The 17,480-nt window shown below is 38.9% G+C and overlaps 1 protein-coding gene across 1 annotated transcript in view; it reads left to right on the top strand.

Moving 5' to 3' along the window:
* Positions 1-17,260, top strand: part of Ir8a (Ionotropic receptor 8a) — a 180,433-nt gene extending 163,173 nt beyond the window's left edge. The window contains exons 16-17 of the mRNA XM_080282267.1: positions 11,683-11,804; positions 17,064-17,260. Coding sequence (XP_080138393.1) covers positions 11,683-11,804; positions 17,064-17,260 — 319 coding nt within the window. The remainder of the gene's footprint in view (positions 1-11,682; positions 11,805-17,063) is intronic.
* The last annotated feature ends 220 nt before the right edge of the window (positions 17,261-17,480 follow it).

The following is a 17,480-nucleotide window of genomic DNA, read 5'->3' as shown; positions in this document are numbered from 1 at the left end:
GAATATGTTTTTTCGCGAGCGCCAGCGCGCGCGCACACACGCACACACACACACACACACACACACACACACACACACACACACACAGATACTCACGCGCTCACGGATGTACACACTCACGCACCAGAGAATCAGATCACAGAGTGAAAAACCACAACATACACATCACATGCAGAAAGATAAAATACCAAGCGTTGTACACTAAAATCGCCCCACAGAAGTCCACATTCCCACACGAAAACTCACAACTAACACATGACACAATTACAGAAACACTCCGCCCCTCAAACACATATAAGATGCCCAGACCACACAAATAATACCACACATTTACGAAATCTCCTCACACGAGAAAATCAGGCCATTCATCATTGACTGTAGTTATTTTCCACGCCACAGTCACACACCCAGACTCAACTACCACGTGTCGTACCATAGTCACTCAGAATAAGTCGTACAAATAATTATGAGTATTCCTGTCACGGGATGTCCCGAGTCTGTGTCATGTGAGGGCTGTGAGGTTTCGTGCTGGTGTTTGGATGTATATGGATCCATTACGTTATATAGCTTTTGGTGTTACGTGTCTGTGAGTGAGATATCTATACGGAAATTGTCTTACTAAGTGATGGGTGCTGGAGAGGGGCGCCTTCACCTGGTGGCACCGATATAACTGGGAGGTGAAGATGCCTGGTTACGTCCTTTAATGCCCTCCCTGTCAACTGAACAGAGGAAGGTGGGATGTGGGAAGAAAGACTTCAACCTGCAATCAACCGGCTTTACGTCCAGATGAAGCTGGGGCAACAATTATTGCAGCTACTCTGCTGTTTGGTACTCTGGTGTGTGAGTGTATTTATATTTACGAGTCATTGCATGTCCGTGTGTGCCGGCGCACGCGCGTGTGTGAATGTACGTGTATGTATGTGTCTGTGCCTGTCTCTGTTTATGTGTGTGTAGTATCGATGTGTCTGTCAATCTCTGTGTGCGTGAGTGCTTCTGTTGTGTGTGTGTATATATATATATATATATATATATATATATATATATATATATATATATATATATATATATATATATATATATATATATATATATATATATATATATATATATATATCAGTGGCAGGCTCCCACTGCTACTTGACACGTCCCTGAGTGGCAGATAGGGGAACTCCTCAAAAATATAATTTATGAGGTAATGTCTTAGATGGCGCGGACCATGGGACCCCCTATACTCTTACATACTGTATATAGGGCGCCGCCGAATATATTGACTAAGATGGTAAAAGAATTACAGCTCACTAGAATCTATGTCGAAGAAAAGTGAGATTATTTCCCATAATCCCCCCAACCAAACATGAATTCTACTGGTAATGAATATTCGAGCCGTCCTGGTGGATCAGCGTCTATTAAAGGTCCAGTTGCACTGCCTCCTGTGCTTACAAGCAATGGGCCACCAAAAGTGAATAGGCAGTGTCTCGGCAAATCAGAAAGCAGGACATTAAACAAACTGAAATACATGAAAATCTACACGTGCAATGTAAGAAGCCTCACAGATGATTACAAGTTTGATGGCTTAATGAATGAGTTGGAAAACATTAGCTGGGATATTCTAGGTTCGAGGGAGATCACAGAAGAGAAGAAAATTTAATTCAGGTCCAAGACAGTAACCACCGATTTTATTACAGAGGGAGACGGAATGTAAGCGTTAGTGATGTATGATTTCTGATTAACAGAAATTTTGCAGAGAATCTTGTTAATTTCAGCAGTCTGTCTGACAGAGTAACATGGATTGTAATTAAAATATTGAAAAAATACACCCTGAAAATAATACAAGGATATGTGCCCACCTCTCAAAGCAAAGATGAAGAAGCAGAGACATTCTATGATGATATCCATCACATTATGGGAAAAGAAAAGACCAGATATACTATACTCATGGGAGACTTCAGTGCAGAAGTTGGGAGGTCAAAAATGGAGAAGAATATTATGGGAAAAGTCAGAGAAGGAAAGAGGAATGACAAAGGCGAAATGGTGGTAAATTCTGCTGAAATTTATATCACGAGAACAATAAATACATTCTACCACATAATAACACGGAGAAACCCAAATGGAGAGACAAAAAAACAAAAACCAATTCATTACAGGAGAAATGATCAACATGATCACGAATGTCACAGCCATCAACAAGGTAAATTTAGGAAGTGACCATAGAATTGTGGTCTGCATAGCCAGATTCAATTTCAAAGTGAGGGAAAGAATCTGATTAGAAATAAAAAAATATGACCATTAAAATTAAGTGAACACAAAGCGGCTTTTTAGCTAGAAATAAAGAACAGATTTCATGCTGCAAGTTATACTAAGTGTGACATGGGTGATTTGAATGATAGACTAACAAAAATGCTAAGGGAATCAGCGGAGAGAGTAGGGAAAATTAATTCAACCAAAGCCAGAAAGTATTCAAAAACGACCGTCCAGCTCATGAAAAGAAAAAAGCAGATGAAAGGAAAAACAAAGAAAAATGTAATAGAAAGAGCAGAAATAATAAACTTATGAACTAGAGAAAAGAAGAAAAATGAGAGAGAAACATGGATCAGATTAAAGAATCCATCAAAAAGGAAAAAGTCTGAAACAAGTCCGACGCTATATGGCGCAAGGAAAGCAACAACTTATATCGCTGAAAGACAAAAAAAGATGAAGTCATTAAATGCAGAGAGGAGAGGGTTAAGTGAACTGAAGAGTTTTACAATGATCTGTATGCATGAAAGACACGTGAACCAATAGCTAACTTTTCAACTGGCATACGTGATGTACCAGAAGTACACCAAATGGAGTATATTTTTCTTCTAAAAGTATGAAAAGAGGAAAGGCCCCAGAAAATGGAATATTAGGGGATTTACTGTCGGATGCAGGAGTAGAAGTTCCAAACCAGCTCGACCACTTATTTACCCGTAGCATAAAGAAGAATTCCAAAACATGGCGTAATGCAAGTTATTTTTGTTTTGTAAGAAATGCGACTCGAAAGATCTTATTAACTATCGACCTGTTACCTTAATTTTCATTTATTTACAAAATCATCACTAAAGTCCTTACAAAAAGAATAACAAATTTGGAAGAAAACTAACAAGTAAGCAGTCAGGATTCCGAAGCGGGTATTCGACTTTCATCTACTCACGATGATTCAGCTACTGAGAAAACTACAGCCCGTAATATTCTAGTGTGCTGAGGTTTTGTTGATTACGAAACGGCTTTCTACTTAGTGGAGCACATGACAGTTGTAAATTTATTGCGGGAACAAGGAGTAAACGAGAAAATTGCAAGCTACACGAAAATATATACGAAGAAGAAACTGCTAGAGTTAGCGTACATAATGACTCAGAAAAATTAAGACTGAGAATGCTGTGCGTCAGGGAGATTCAGTATCACAAAACCTGTGTACGGCATGCCTTGAAAGCATTATCAGAAAGCTAGAATGGGAGAACAAAGGAGAAAACATTGATGGAGATTACTTAAACCATTTAAGATAATCAGCTGACATTGTCCTGATCTAAGAAACCTAAGAGGCAGTGCATGAAATGTTAAATGACCTGAACAGAGGAATAAAACTAATGTATAATCAAAATACAAAAAAAATAAAAAATATAAAACAAATCATCAAAAATAAATGAAATTCTTGAAGTTGAGGAGTACAATTACTTGGAGGTAAATACTAAAACTTAAGAAAGACCATGAAACTAAATAAAAAGACACATTACAATTGGATGGAATGCTTTCGGTAACCATAGGGACATGACAAAAAATAGCCTGCCAATATGTATGAAACGAAAGTATATATCGAATGTATAATCCCAGCTATGACGCACGGTTATGAGATCTGGAAAATAACCAAATCGGTGGAAAACAAGCTAATCCTTCTCAAAGGGTAATGGAATGGACAATGTTGGGAATATTTTCGAGAGACAGGATTAGATCAACTTGAGTAAGAGGGCAGACTAAAGTCAAAGACATTACTGAGGTTATAAAAGAACTGACATGGAGATGGGCAAAGCATGTAGCAAGAATAAGAGATAACCTGTAGAGCAAGAGGTTGACTGACTGGACTTCAAGAGGTTGTGAGCATAGCAGAAAAAGGCCAGACAGAAAGTAGAGAGATGAGATAGGAAAGTTTGCAGGTAAAACCTGGCAGAGATTGGCTCAGTCGAGGAATTTGTGAAGGTTGGGGGAAGCCTTTGTTCAGCTGAGGACTTGCAGTGACTAATGATGATTATATATATATATATATATATATATATATATATATATATATATATATATATATATATGTGTGTGTGTGTGTGTGTGTGTGTGTGTGTGTGTGTGTGTGTGTGTGTGTGTGTGTGTGTGTATTTTCCCTTGATTTTCAGGTTGGCTGTGCTAGATTGTTTAAAAACCTGCTCCCGGGAAGTGAACACAAGCTCTACGAGTATGTTTGATCGGCGCTTGCCTGCTTGTGTTTTAAAGAAATAACCAAGTTTTTATCTGATTTTAGCCAAACTTGGCGGAAGAGAAGAGGGTTATCAATGAGTGAATCTCTTGTAATAGAGAACAGTAAGTCAAAGATCAAGGTCACAGGAAGAGGTTAAAGTTTGACCGAGCAAAATCAACTTAAACAGTGTTTTATCCAATTCTTACAATACATGGGGGAAGGTTTAAGGGTAACGCAGTAAAGGGGAGATTCAGTTTTCAGAACAGTCAGTAACAGGTAAAGAGCAACAGACAATGTCAATGTTCAACCAATGTGTGTGTGTTGGGGGGGGGGGGTAACAAAATAACTCAAACAGGTTGGGTCCAATTTCAACGAAATTTGGTGGAAGGGTTAGGGAATAGGCATGGAATAATTACAGTATGCTATTACACAGAGCAACAAGGCAAAGGCAAGGCCACAGCATAAGATCAACTTTAAACAGTATTTTTCTATTTCAACCAAACTTGGTGGGATGATTGAACATAATGCAAGAATGAAAGGATTCAGTATCGAGAACAATTAGTCAAAGATCAAGAGGTAAGTGGGAAAGGTCAAGGGTCAAGATCACAAAGCATGATCAACTTATTTTTTTTTTTATCTGAACCAAGATTGGTTGAAGACTTAATGGCCAGGCAAGGACGAAGAGATTCAATTTTGAAAACAATCAGTCAAAGGTCAACGTCACATGGCAAGGATAATGTCTGAACTTTGTGTCTGTGAGGGAACAAAATAACTAACACAGTTATGAGATGATTTAGATCAAATCTGGTGGATGGGTTGAAGATCACTTAAGAGGTTGACCTAATGTTTTTGAGAACAGTAGGTGTAAGTTCAAGGTCACATGCCAAGGTCAGCTTAAACGACTTTTATCTGATGCAGACTAAACGCTGTTGACGGGATCAGGTTAATACAAGGATAAAGAGATCTGATTCTCATAGCAATCAGTCAAAGGCCTAGGTCACAGGGAAAGGTCAAAGCTCAAGGTCACTGGAGGAAGCCAGCTTAGTGCTGATGTAATCTGGACCAAAGTTGGTGGAATGTTCAAGGGTTGGGCAAGAATAAAGTAGTTCGATTTCAAGAATATTCTGTCGAAGGCCAAGGTCACAGGGACAGTCAAATATTCGGCCCGTAGACCAGTTGGTGGGCACGTTGTTGTGTTCTCCAAGAATTCCGTCTTTTCCAGTTCTTTTTTCGAGACAACTGTTTTTTAGACTGTTAGCTTGTTCTCTGATGCTGGGAATGGTTCCGTTATTGGTAGGTAAGCCTTTTTGGTTTGGAGCTGGTTAATTTTTGGTTGTGTGGATGCTTTTGGAATGTTTTCCAAAATTTGAAGAAATTTATTCAGTGAGCAAAGGTTTTCACAAAGTTGTCCATCTGTCTTTCTACATGTTTTGATCTCTGTCTAAGTTGTCCATGAATTCTAGAGCTACTGAGGTTGACTAAGTTTTTTTTCTTCAAGTTCTTGGTGAATTGCTGTATTTCAGGAGAGAAATTAGGACTGAAATTTTTGATGCGGCCACTACGGCTATGCATTGTTTTTACAGTTGTGATGGTTCTACTGAAGACGGTGGCAAAGTTGTTCGGTTTTGAGGAAGATTTCAGGTTACAAATGTCTAGTCCTTATTCTACATCTTGTGTAAATAGTGCTCAGCCAGAATTCTCGTGTTCTTTGAAGGTCCTTTAGCTTTGACTGGGTTTGCTTTGACACTAATGTGAAGGTGGTTGGATCAGAGTTCATAGACTAGTTCCAAATGGTTTAAATGGTTAGTTCAGGTGAACCTAAAGTGAGATCTGAGAACTCAGGTTGCCTCATTAGGTCTGTGTGAACGACCTTTCGAGGCGTTATGGTTATTCAAGATGTTTAGGTGACAGAGTTGCTCTTCAGTGAGTGCCCCTTGGCTGTCCCTTCCACTGTGTGAGTCTTTTGCACTAATATCCCTATCTTTATTTTGTGCTTGGAATGTTCAGAATCATGATGACAGGCAAAAATGGCTAAAAACAAGATGACTTAATATTCATCACTGCAGACGAACAGAGACCCCCTTGAGTTTTCCACCTTGTTTCATTTGCATGTAGAAAGACTGATTTACGGGTTTATGGATATTCCCATGAGAAATCTTCAGGAGATAAAGGTACTTTTCCCAAGATCTCCTCCATTAAGGTCGTCCTGTCTGACAGGCATGCCACAGCCTATGGGCTGAAATTCATAACTTCAGTGACAATGTGATGAGACAGATTAAGCAAAATGATGTCCTTAATGGGAAAGAATCAACACTGATGAATATTGTCATTATAGTGCTTTTATAGTCAGTCATAGGTCTCATTCTGTCTAATTAATATTAATTATATTAAAGAGGGTTTGTGTTATAAAACATCCAAATCTGACAATGATACCAAAATTTGTAATTGAGAAGACAGTGCCATATAAAGACTGAAATTCCAGTTATGAAAAGCCGTTCATTTGGAATAAGTGTAATTTAGGGATTTATTACTACAAAATGCAAAGGTCGACGTATAGGGAGTAGAACCGAAACTACACTACATTTACTACTCAGAGAACGTGAACTAAGAGAAATAATGAGATTATTATAAACTTCTAAAACCAAGTCGACAATGTTCAGATGCATTAGGAAAACTAACTAGTGGGATCGATACGCAGAGCATTCAGATTCAAATAGCAGAATATCGCCCCTACTCTGTACAGTTCCTTCGTACACCACTTACACCTTGAGTAGTGTGTTCTTTATTGGTCACCAACTTACATAGAGATTTTTCTTCTTAAATTAGAGAAAGTAGTGACCAAAATGATGCCAGGACTGAGGGACAAAAAAGAAAGGAATTTTTATATGATCTAAATCTGCAGAACCTTGATCTGGGAGACTAGGGAGTTGCCAGTAGCTCATTTCTCCACGTGCTTGTTATGTAAGCTTCGGCACTGATTTTAATGTATTTCAATATAATACCTATATACTACAGTACAGTAGTGCAGTCACTTACTATATAGGCATTATACTGAAATAAATGAAAATAAAGTAGGGGCTTAGTGGATATTTCATAACTACATAAACAATTGGTGTTATTTGCCCATATATATCAGTTAAGATATGGGAACGATGGAAGTCAATTGTTTTTTTATTGTTCAACCATATGGCATAGTATTTCACTGCTTAATTTAATATTATTCTGAATATCACATGACGATGTTATTCAGGTGAAGGTAAGTTATACCCCATGTGTGAAGGGTTTAAGTTTATTGGATGCCATATGGCACAGTGAAGCATCACCAACATTTGCCTCATGTTTAACTCAAATAACTGATTACTTTTTATGATCATTCACTGTTTTATTAAGATTACAAACTCGTCCAGGAAATAATAATTTATTTAATAGGGTATAGTGGACCCCTCTTTGGAAAGCACAGTACACAGATAAGGTTGACCCCACCATAGATCCCGGTGAACCCATAGTGAGACGGTTGATACGAACACCCAAATCCCTGGTGATTTCTCGCGATAAGATAAACCCCCACCGTGAAGGGCAGTAATGGTACGATGCTTATCATGTTGGATTTCCAGGTTATATAACTCGATCATGACTATGCTGTGTAGCAGTAATTTCATCACCACGGTTGTCAGGCTCAACATGTCTCAAAACCTTTTGCATATAAAGCAGTTGCTTCATGAGACTTCAGCACTTCTCCTCTCTTTAGGTGTACATTCCAATATAACGCCGACGGTCTGTACAGTCTAATACTAACAATAATGATGCCGATAATAAAAACGATTCAACTATAAGCTCAGTCATGTGGTTATCATGCAGCATTATCTGTTTCAGTTGTAATTGTTGAACATTAGACGCAAGTGTAATGACATAAGAGTATTCACCGGTATTCAGGTATACTAACCTGTCCGATATGATAAACCCGTTCTACTCCATCCCATATCTGTTATGCCCATGTATTTGAATCTTTTTTCGTGAGCGTGCAGTCAAAAAAGAATCCAGCAGGATCGGTCCAGAGATTTCCTGCAGTGTTCAGTAACCACAGCTCTTGATATCTAGGAGGTTGGTATTCATATCTCCACTGCAGGATCTCATGTTAGACCACTTGCTAAAACCGCTTCAAGGAAACTTGGATTAATGTATAGAATCTGCAACTACTTCTCTGACGAGCATTTAACTATAATTTACAAGATTCATGTGCGCTCTCAGCAGGAACATTGCTCACCCTTGTGGAGTGGATGTGGAGAGGTTGCACTAAAACAATTGGACAAAATTCAGAACAATGCTGTAAGAATTATTTATTAATAACCCTGAAATTACAAACGAACTACCTCCCCTACAAGTAAGATGGAATGTTGCCTCCTTTGCATTATTTTACAGATACTTTTATGGCAAATGCTCAGACGAAGTTGCATCCATTGTGCCACGTCTCCACACCTTCCCCCGTGCTACACGGGCATCTGGCAGCGCACATGACAGGACTGTCACACTGCCATATAGCAGAATTCTTTTATTCCCCGATTCTCTTTGAAACTCGCTTCCGCAGAATAGTTTCCCCCCAAACTTCAACCTACAGTACAGCAGTTCAAAACTAACTGTTACGGATTTTTTTTTTTTTATTGAGGACACATGTTATCTGGTGTATGGATTTATTTTTTTTAGTTTCTCCGTCCTCTGATCATCTGTAAAAAAAAAAAAAAAAGTATATACACAACACTGGCAGCGGTGTTGTGTGTTATTTCTGCCAAGAAAATTTGACAATTATACAGAATATTACTACACATATTTTACTTTCCAAGGTAATATATGGGGCAGATAATATGGATGGGCCTGGTATGCAGTGAGGTATATTATGCCACGTTTTATCCAGAGTGATATACAGTTATCGAACTGGGAATGATGAGAGCGTCTGGGAATACGTTTCTCATAGGCGTACGTGGCTGGGGGGAGGGGGCAGTCCCCCGGGACTAGGAAAAAGTGTTTTTCAGGGCAAAAGTTTATTTTTCAGGGAAAACGATGATTTTTCAGGGCAGATGCGTCCGGTGGTGTACTGGTAGATTTAAAAGAAATTATATTTAAAGCGTTTCGAATCATTGTATTATGAAGGTACTCTTCGTAATGTATCAGGGTACACTGATTTAAATTATTTAATTATTTTCGGTTTGTTCTGGTAAACATACATTGCTCACAATCGGTTTTCAAATAAATACATTTCTGAACATGAGATTTTAAGTTCATAAATTACTTGCAGAATAATAAGTTTACATTTGTGTACTGTACTATGCATATTTAGTGGTAATTAGCCTACTTAGATATCAGGACAGCTTCGAGCATTTTCAGAGCAACTCTTCCCTCCACCAGTAAAACTCCTTCCCGTAAGTTTATGCGTTCTGTAGTGCAGATGATATACAGTGAAACTCTCTCTCTCTCTCTCTCTCTCTCTCTCTCTCTCTCTCTCTCTCTGTATATGTATAAATTACTTAACCCCAATAGTGCGATGAATAATTTTCCATGTTAGTTTTTCATGTCCAAACACACACACACACACACACACACACACACACACACACACACACACACACACACACACACACACACACACACACACACACACACACACAATCTTCTTTCGAGGGATTCTTGACGATGTAGTCAGAAGCACAAATGAACTCTTTTCTACAATGCCGAATTTTCTGTTGACCACCACCTGGGGATGAAATCTAAGATAAAATGTTGGTATTCCACTCATGACACCCTGACCAAATACACAACCTTCTCCTCTGCTGTCACTAGGTCATGGCAAAACGCAATGTTGCTTATCAGAGTAAATGTAGGACGTTATTGAGGAGGCTTTGCCATTCCTTGTGTCGACGTGCTGTGTGGTATGTGGAGCAATTTTTGCCCTTCACGACGAGGGCTACAACATTTGAATATGAAGTGAGTAACAATACACTTATTATGTATGCTGGCTTGTGAGCGATATATGGGACCCACACGAAAGCATGGCTACCAACAAGGGGTAGGACCAACGGCCATTAGGTGTATCCATCGTCTGTGATAACATATTTTGCGTGTGTGTGTTCAGTGTGCACCGATACTCTTTTGACTGACTGTACTTACACTTGTCAGTGGGTATGTCCCTTCATGCTTAAAAAGAAGTTGATGCTTTACAGACACCGGTCAATCTACACTAAAGGTAATGGTTGCACAAATATTGGAAACCAGTAAGTGAAGCTACATTTTTTACTTCAGTAAGACTGCAGAAATGTGGAACAATTTGCCATGGAATGTAGTAGATTTCGATACACCAATAACGTAAAGAGTAGTTTGAAAAAATATCTGGCTTGGTCTTCAACAAAAGCAAGACTGAATAATGTAAAAATCCAACTGTTTGCCTCTCATTCACATCGGAAATAATACAGCAACACTGAAACAACGTTATCCACTTAACAGCCCTTTTCCCTGCCAGATTTCGATAGTATACGATATAGATTTCCCTTCATCCTTTCATATGAAATTTCAGCGATATTTTTTTATACGCTTCATGTTGATTCTTACTTTTTCCCCTATCTGTTTTGACTGAAGGAACAGACATACTGGGGTCTTCTTGTTTTGCAGTGTCAAACCACCAAAGAAGGGGATAGAAATGGGCGTGATGACCAAAGGAATGAGTAGGATGGGATTAGAAGTTTGGTGGGCGGTGGGGCTGGGCCTTTTGAAAATATGTGTTTAAGGAATAGTTGTTTGCATGCACTGAAGATTTGTTTTAAAATATCCTCCAAGATTAAGCCTTAAGAGGGGGGTGGGGTAAAGAAACGGTCGAAGGGGACAAAGAAATGGTTGGCCTGAGCCGCAATTTTGGTGAGAATGAGGAGGGGTCATGGTTGTATTCTCCGTGAAAATGGATGCTGGAGGATTAGTGGTTTGAGTGGAATGAAGGTGTATTTATTTATTTTTTTTTACAAGAACAAGAAAAGTTCTTGTTGCTGTCATATGCGTAACGTCTTGCGACGCAGGCAGAAAAATACCAGTCATAATCACTATCTCTTCTACAGTAAGCATCTTCTCCCCCACACTCTTTCACCTAGCACTCTCATTCCTCGTATCCACATTCTTATATCTGCCACCTGGACCTTCACATCCACACCCTTATCATTAATTTTTTTTCCCTCATCTCACAGGATCCTGGAGCTTCAGAAAGATCGGTACTTCGAGGCACTTAATGCTCAGTTCTGGAATTCATCTGCCCGCGGTGCCTGCCCCAACGACAGCGACTCAGAGGGTATCACACTGCAAAGTCTGGGTGAGCAGCAACGCACCATTATATTAGCCAGTGAAAAATACTTGATTAGCCCTTCCAAAGATTTTAATAACATCCAAATACTAGGGTAATAGCTGAGGTGGAGGGTGCAGAAGAATTGTATCAGGGTGCAAAATAAATATGAATTACTGTTTCTACAATGTTCGCCAAGATTATTACGTATTTAACAAAGCAATAAAATCTACAGTACTTTAAACAAACTCACGGAATATGGTAAGCAGTCAGTGGACTTAGAAGTGTTCCGGATCACACACACACATGTAAAATATATATACTGTATATATATATATATATATATATATATATATATATATATATATATATATATATATATATATATATATATATATATATAAAACTATCCATCCACCATGCAATCCTACATTTCCCCATGAGGAGCGTAGGAGCCCGGGGCTAGGCAGTTGGTCCCGTCATTTAAGATGATGGTGTGATTGGAGAGAGAGAGAGAGAGAGAGTGTCCAATATTAGCTTCCTGTAATATCGAATATGGTAAATTCGGGAATTGAGTAGGAAACACCACAAGTCTAGCCAAGTTTATTATGGGAAAAATGTGTTGGTGAAGAAGACACAACTGTACAGTAGGTGTTGTGGTCCCCAGATGGCGTGTTTCTGAGTACTGTGGCAGGGCTAGCGTAGAGCATGCTGGCTCCTTAGGTCAAAATTCTCCTTGCCAGATACGCTGCTTTCCCCCAGTTAGCCCTTAATATTTTCCATCATTGATCCGAGTGTCTTTTTTTATATGTTACTTGGCATGAGCTTCTTGATAAAAAGGAGATGAGTTTGACCAATTCTTTAGCTTTCCCGCTGACTTTTATCACCATAATGATTATCTGCAAGTTGCTAATGTCACCATCTCAAAAATGTGTGAATAATTCGATCTGTTTTAATAGATACAAGATCTGAAACAGCCCTGCAAAATCACAAGGGCGCTCACGCATTGTATGAGCAAAAATGCACTAATCGAATTATAATTTGTCTCGGTGGCTGGATGCTTGCAAACATGAAATTTCATGAAAATACTTTCTTTTTGGCACGTACCCCACTTAGATGATATTTGGTGCTAACGGGAAATTATTACAGTTCTCGACCGCACTGTTGCTGGTTAATTCTCTTATGGTCGGAATAACTTCGGAATTTTATTCCAGATGCAACCACACGACTTTATTCAGCCGAGGGAATCATAGAATCCCGAGTCAGTTCATACTGTTACCATTTGTCTTCTCATCGTAGGACATCTCTTGTGTCGCCTGACGATTTCATTAATCTAAATGTTAGTCACTGAAGCCCGGGTTTCAGGTGTTTGTTTGCTAAATTTCACCTGTCCCCTGTACGATGAATGGTCAGTTTGCAAAACAGTGCCTGTAAGTTAGATTAATGATTAAGAACGTCTGGCAGTGGCACACATCGTGTTAGATTACTGGTGTACACTTAATAAATTAGAAAAAAAAAAAAAAAAAACATTATAAGCATGCCGTAAACCACTACAAAATTAGTCTAAATAATCAACTGACGTAAGTCAAGATGTCAGATCCCCTACTCCCCCAAAACTAGGTCATGAATCGGTCTTGTAGTTAATGAACCACATACCTGTATTATGACTTGAGAATATTATAACTAATATCTGCTTACAAAAGACACCGTAGTATATGAACACTACGGAATAAAGTGATCTGGTTTCATTACGAACTTTCTTGGCTTTGGGGGAAAGGGGGTAAGGCCTCATGAAGAATCAGAAACCAACGGAACTTTAAAACTAAAGCCTAACCGAGGGTCTGACTCTACAGACTGTCTGAATGAAGAGTACAGGCATTAAAGACCTCTACATAGTTTCAATTTCGTCGAAATCACACTGTGCATGATACTGTGTATGTACAATTAACAGTGAGTAATAACGTCACTTCTCAAGGAAGATGAAGGTGGCAAAATCTTTCCTTGGGAGAGGGACAAATCTTACGGCCTTAGCGGCTGATACCTGATATAAGGAACTGTGTATAATTGACGTGGGGTGGCAGGTGATGTAATTGAAAACATACTCAGCTAGCAACTATAATCGGAAGCATACTCAGCTAGCCATAAATCAATGGGCAAAGTCTTCTGTTATTCAGTCTGTTCCCTAGAACTGAAACAGAGACCTTAATGGTAAATTCGAGGATTGAGTGCTGTAGTCTGGGGGAAAGCTGGAGTTTAGGGGAAAAATATTGTCTGTCTTAATATCGCTTGTTTAGTAGTACGTATTAATTCTTAGCCTTATTATTCTTTCCCTCTTCCGGATTCGACTTCCAGGCCGACTACGAGGCTTTTGGATAAGGTCTCTTTAACTCCTCTCTGTTAAGTCCTGGAACGGAACCGGACCTGCATTATAAATCTGAAGGTTACATTCCATAAATGAGGAAAGAATTGCTGGGTGTCCAGCTTTTGGGGAGAACTCGAATTGATTCTTGGGCCGGTGGACTGGTGGACTTAGGTGGTGACCCGTACAATGCAGTTTTAGCGACATACGTGATCAGTGATGGAGATAATAGAAAATGGAAGTTTCATCAAGAACGCTAAAAAATCTGTGCTAAAATAGGTAGACCACTATTTACAATATCATCTATGACAGTGCAAACAGTTTTGTCCGATTGTCATATAAAGCCTGGGTGCTGAGTGACATGAACTGGAGAGTGCTTTTGTTATCCTTACACTGCTTTGTATTATAATTATAGACCGTTCCATTATAATGTCTTGAGATATCATCACAGAAAAGTATATTATATGACAGTGATAAATATTGCAGTTGACTGATTTCTCTGTAGAATGTGTAAGCCACTTCTCTTTCAATCATGCTCCACGTGAGTCAATTCCATGATGTTTTACCTCCTGCTTAGGAGCGTTCTATCATTTTAAGATTTCAATAATCATGACTCTTGCGGAATGCTCGAATATATCCTCACGACTTCAGTATCAATCAAGCTGCATAAGACTGTACACTTTAACATAAGTATTGGAACGCGTCAATAGTATATCATTAATTACTATCTTTGACCATTCAGCAAAGAGGGATTGGTGGTGTTCAGGGATACCAACTTCCTACATTTAATCCTAGGTCAGCTGAGAAAAAGTAGGATTAGACTGATGCTTCTCGACTTCATGAGGGTTATTAAGACTTTTTTTTTTTTTTAATCGCTCCCCCATTCTTCTCTAAAAAGACACGATTCCAATTGTACTGCTGAGTGAATCAATTTGTGCCTTAGTTAGAATACAGCAAATTTATGCTTATTGACTGCAGAACGGTTATTAAGGGTTATTTCCTTTGAACATGGGTTTAAGATTTGAAAAGGGGAGATTATGTGACCTCCACATTCATTCCTTCGCCAATAAAGAATTACTCGCACGGAACAATATCTTGTAACTGTAGCGTGAAAGGTTATAAGCGACTATGTGATAAGCCATCAAATGCATTAACTCGTCTCTTTACGACAGCCAATCAGTTACCATATTTACAGACTTGGATAAGCTTCAATAGCAAAGTTTGGATGGACTGACTGAGATGCGAATTTCGATATGAAAATTTCAGGTGCACCTCGTGCATACGTAGCAGCGTTACCCAGAGCTCTTTAACGTATATGCCGACTATATCAACGAGCAAACGTAGCGAAGCGATGTTTACGTTCAGCTGAGAAATGAGAGGACCGACACCACACAGCCCAACCGGGATGGTTTTCAGAGGCTAACAACTTTTCCACTATGTGAGCGAGAGAAGAGATTCTTTCAGCAGGTAACAGATACATTCAATAAATTTTGTTTTGAGCTATAAACGTACAGTACTTATGAGACCAAAGAAACTCCTTGGAATCCCAGCTTTCCAAGAGAATGTACCGAGGGCTTCAATTGACATACTCCACAATGAAATCGAATTTAATAAGATTTTCTGTTATAACACTACGTTTCCTTGCATGAGTTCTAACAATTAAAGATCGGATATTAGGCTCATAATAATATATGAACGTTTTTTCTGTGTTTTGGGGGTGAAATCAACAAGGGTAATTGCCCCATTCCTGGGTTTTGTCATTCGATCAATAGCAAAGCATTTACCGACACAGTTCGTTAACATGGCAAGTCGGGAGCAGAGAACGGACCATTGCGCATGTGATAAATGCTACGGCGCCTCGCTATATGAACATCCAGAGAGAAAACGTGAAAGAGAGAAAACATGAGAAAGTAAATATTTTAGCTTAATTATTCTTCTGTTATTGTTAAACTACCCTACAGAAGTGTTGAAGGCTTACACCAAAATGAAATTATGATGCTGGGCATATACACAAACGCTCGCTCGCTCGTCACGCGCTCAAGCGCACTATACTGGTATATTATGCGAAAACTTTTTAAAAATGCAGAATAGCTTATGCTGAGTTAAATATATCATATAAGTAAAATGTTTTACACAGAACTATAATGATTTTCCCGTGTAATATATACATGAAAGTGTTGTATGGTTGCTTGCCATTCTCCATGATGCATGATCTTCCGCAGCAACTCTGTCAAGCTCACTAATCCTAAAGTGCCTTCCCAGAGTTTCACCCAACAGTTCTCTTGATTTCCTGGCAGTTCTTCCATCCACTTTCACATTTGGTAGGTTAAATAGGTTAAATTATGATAAGTTGCTTGGAGTAGGTTTGGTTAGGTTAGATTTGGTTTGATTTGCTTAGTTTCGTTAGGTTAGGTTTGGCTTGTTAGGCTAGGATAGGTTGATTAGAGTGGATCAGGTCAGCTAGATTTGCTCATGTTAGGTTAGGGTGGTTTGTTTTGGTGTTCTGGTTATTTTATTTTATTTTTTCTATAATGAGTACTTTTGAATATGTTTAATGTACTGGCCACTCATTCAGCTAAGCGCCGAGTCTGTACGACATCATGTTGCGTGGGTTCCTAGAGAGTTTCCTTATACTATATATCTCAAAGTATGTATATTTGGTTTGATTTGTTCATTATTTTTACTGAATTCGTCAGTTGAGCATCAATGTTGCTTGCACTCCTAAAATTTTTCTCTTACGATGATTAGAGGACATTTTGAATTAGCTTGGGGTGTCCAGCCATCGTTGTGTACTTTTTCCATAGGAACAGATAATTATTTTTGGTTTATTGTATGATGTGTCATTCTCTTGTCATGATTAATGATAAAACTGTCGTATCTGGTACTCCATTTTCTGTTCTCCATTCTACAACTGTTCTCGCCCAACACAGGGGGCGTCTTTATCGCCACGCTGATTGGCCTAGCGCTGGCGATGGTGGCCCTGGCGGCGGAGGTGCTGTACTACAAACGCGTCCCCAACACCCCAACACGCGTCACTGACATCTCGCAGCTCCACTCAAAGAAGGCACTCAAGATGGCCTCCGAGAAAGACCATGTAGCACACATCAATGTCACGCCCGTTTATTAGCTTCACTGTACAGTTCCGTCCATTTGTTTACAGGATCTGTTTCTCTGAAGTTTTTTATTCATTTACCACAGTATATCCTCATCTCCATCATTCGATCCATCCCATTTTTCTTTTTTAATGCTACTATTAACCTTTAATTATCCCATTACTCTTTTAAGACATGCCTCATATTTTTACTTACCTCTTTCCACATTTCAGATTTCATTCTTTGCCAAGGAAA

The sequence above is a fragment of the Coenobita brevimanus genome, chromosome 93 (genome assembly GCF_032717465.1).
Source record: "Coenobita brevimanus isolate Jiangsu-jjx chromosome 93, ASM3271746v2, whole genome shotgun sequence".
NCBI lineage: Eukaryota > Metazoa > Arthropoda > Malacostraca > Decapoda > Coenobitidae > Coenobita > Coenobita brevimanus.
This window is presented reverse-complemented; position numbering and strand designations above follow the sequence as displayed.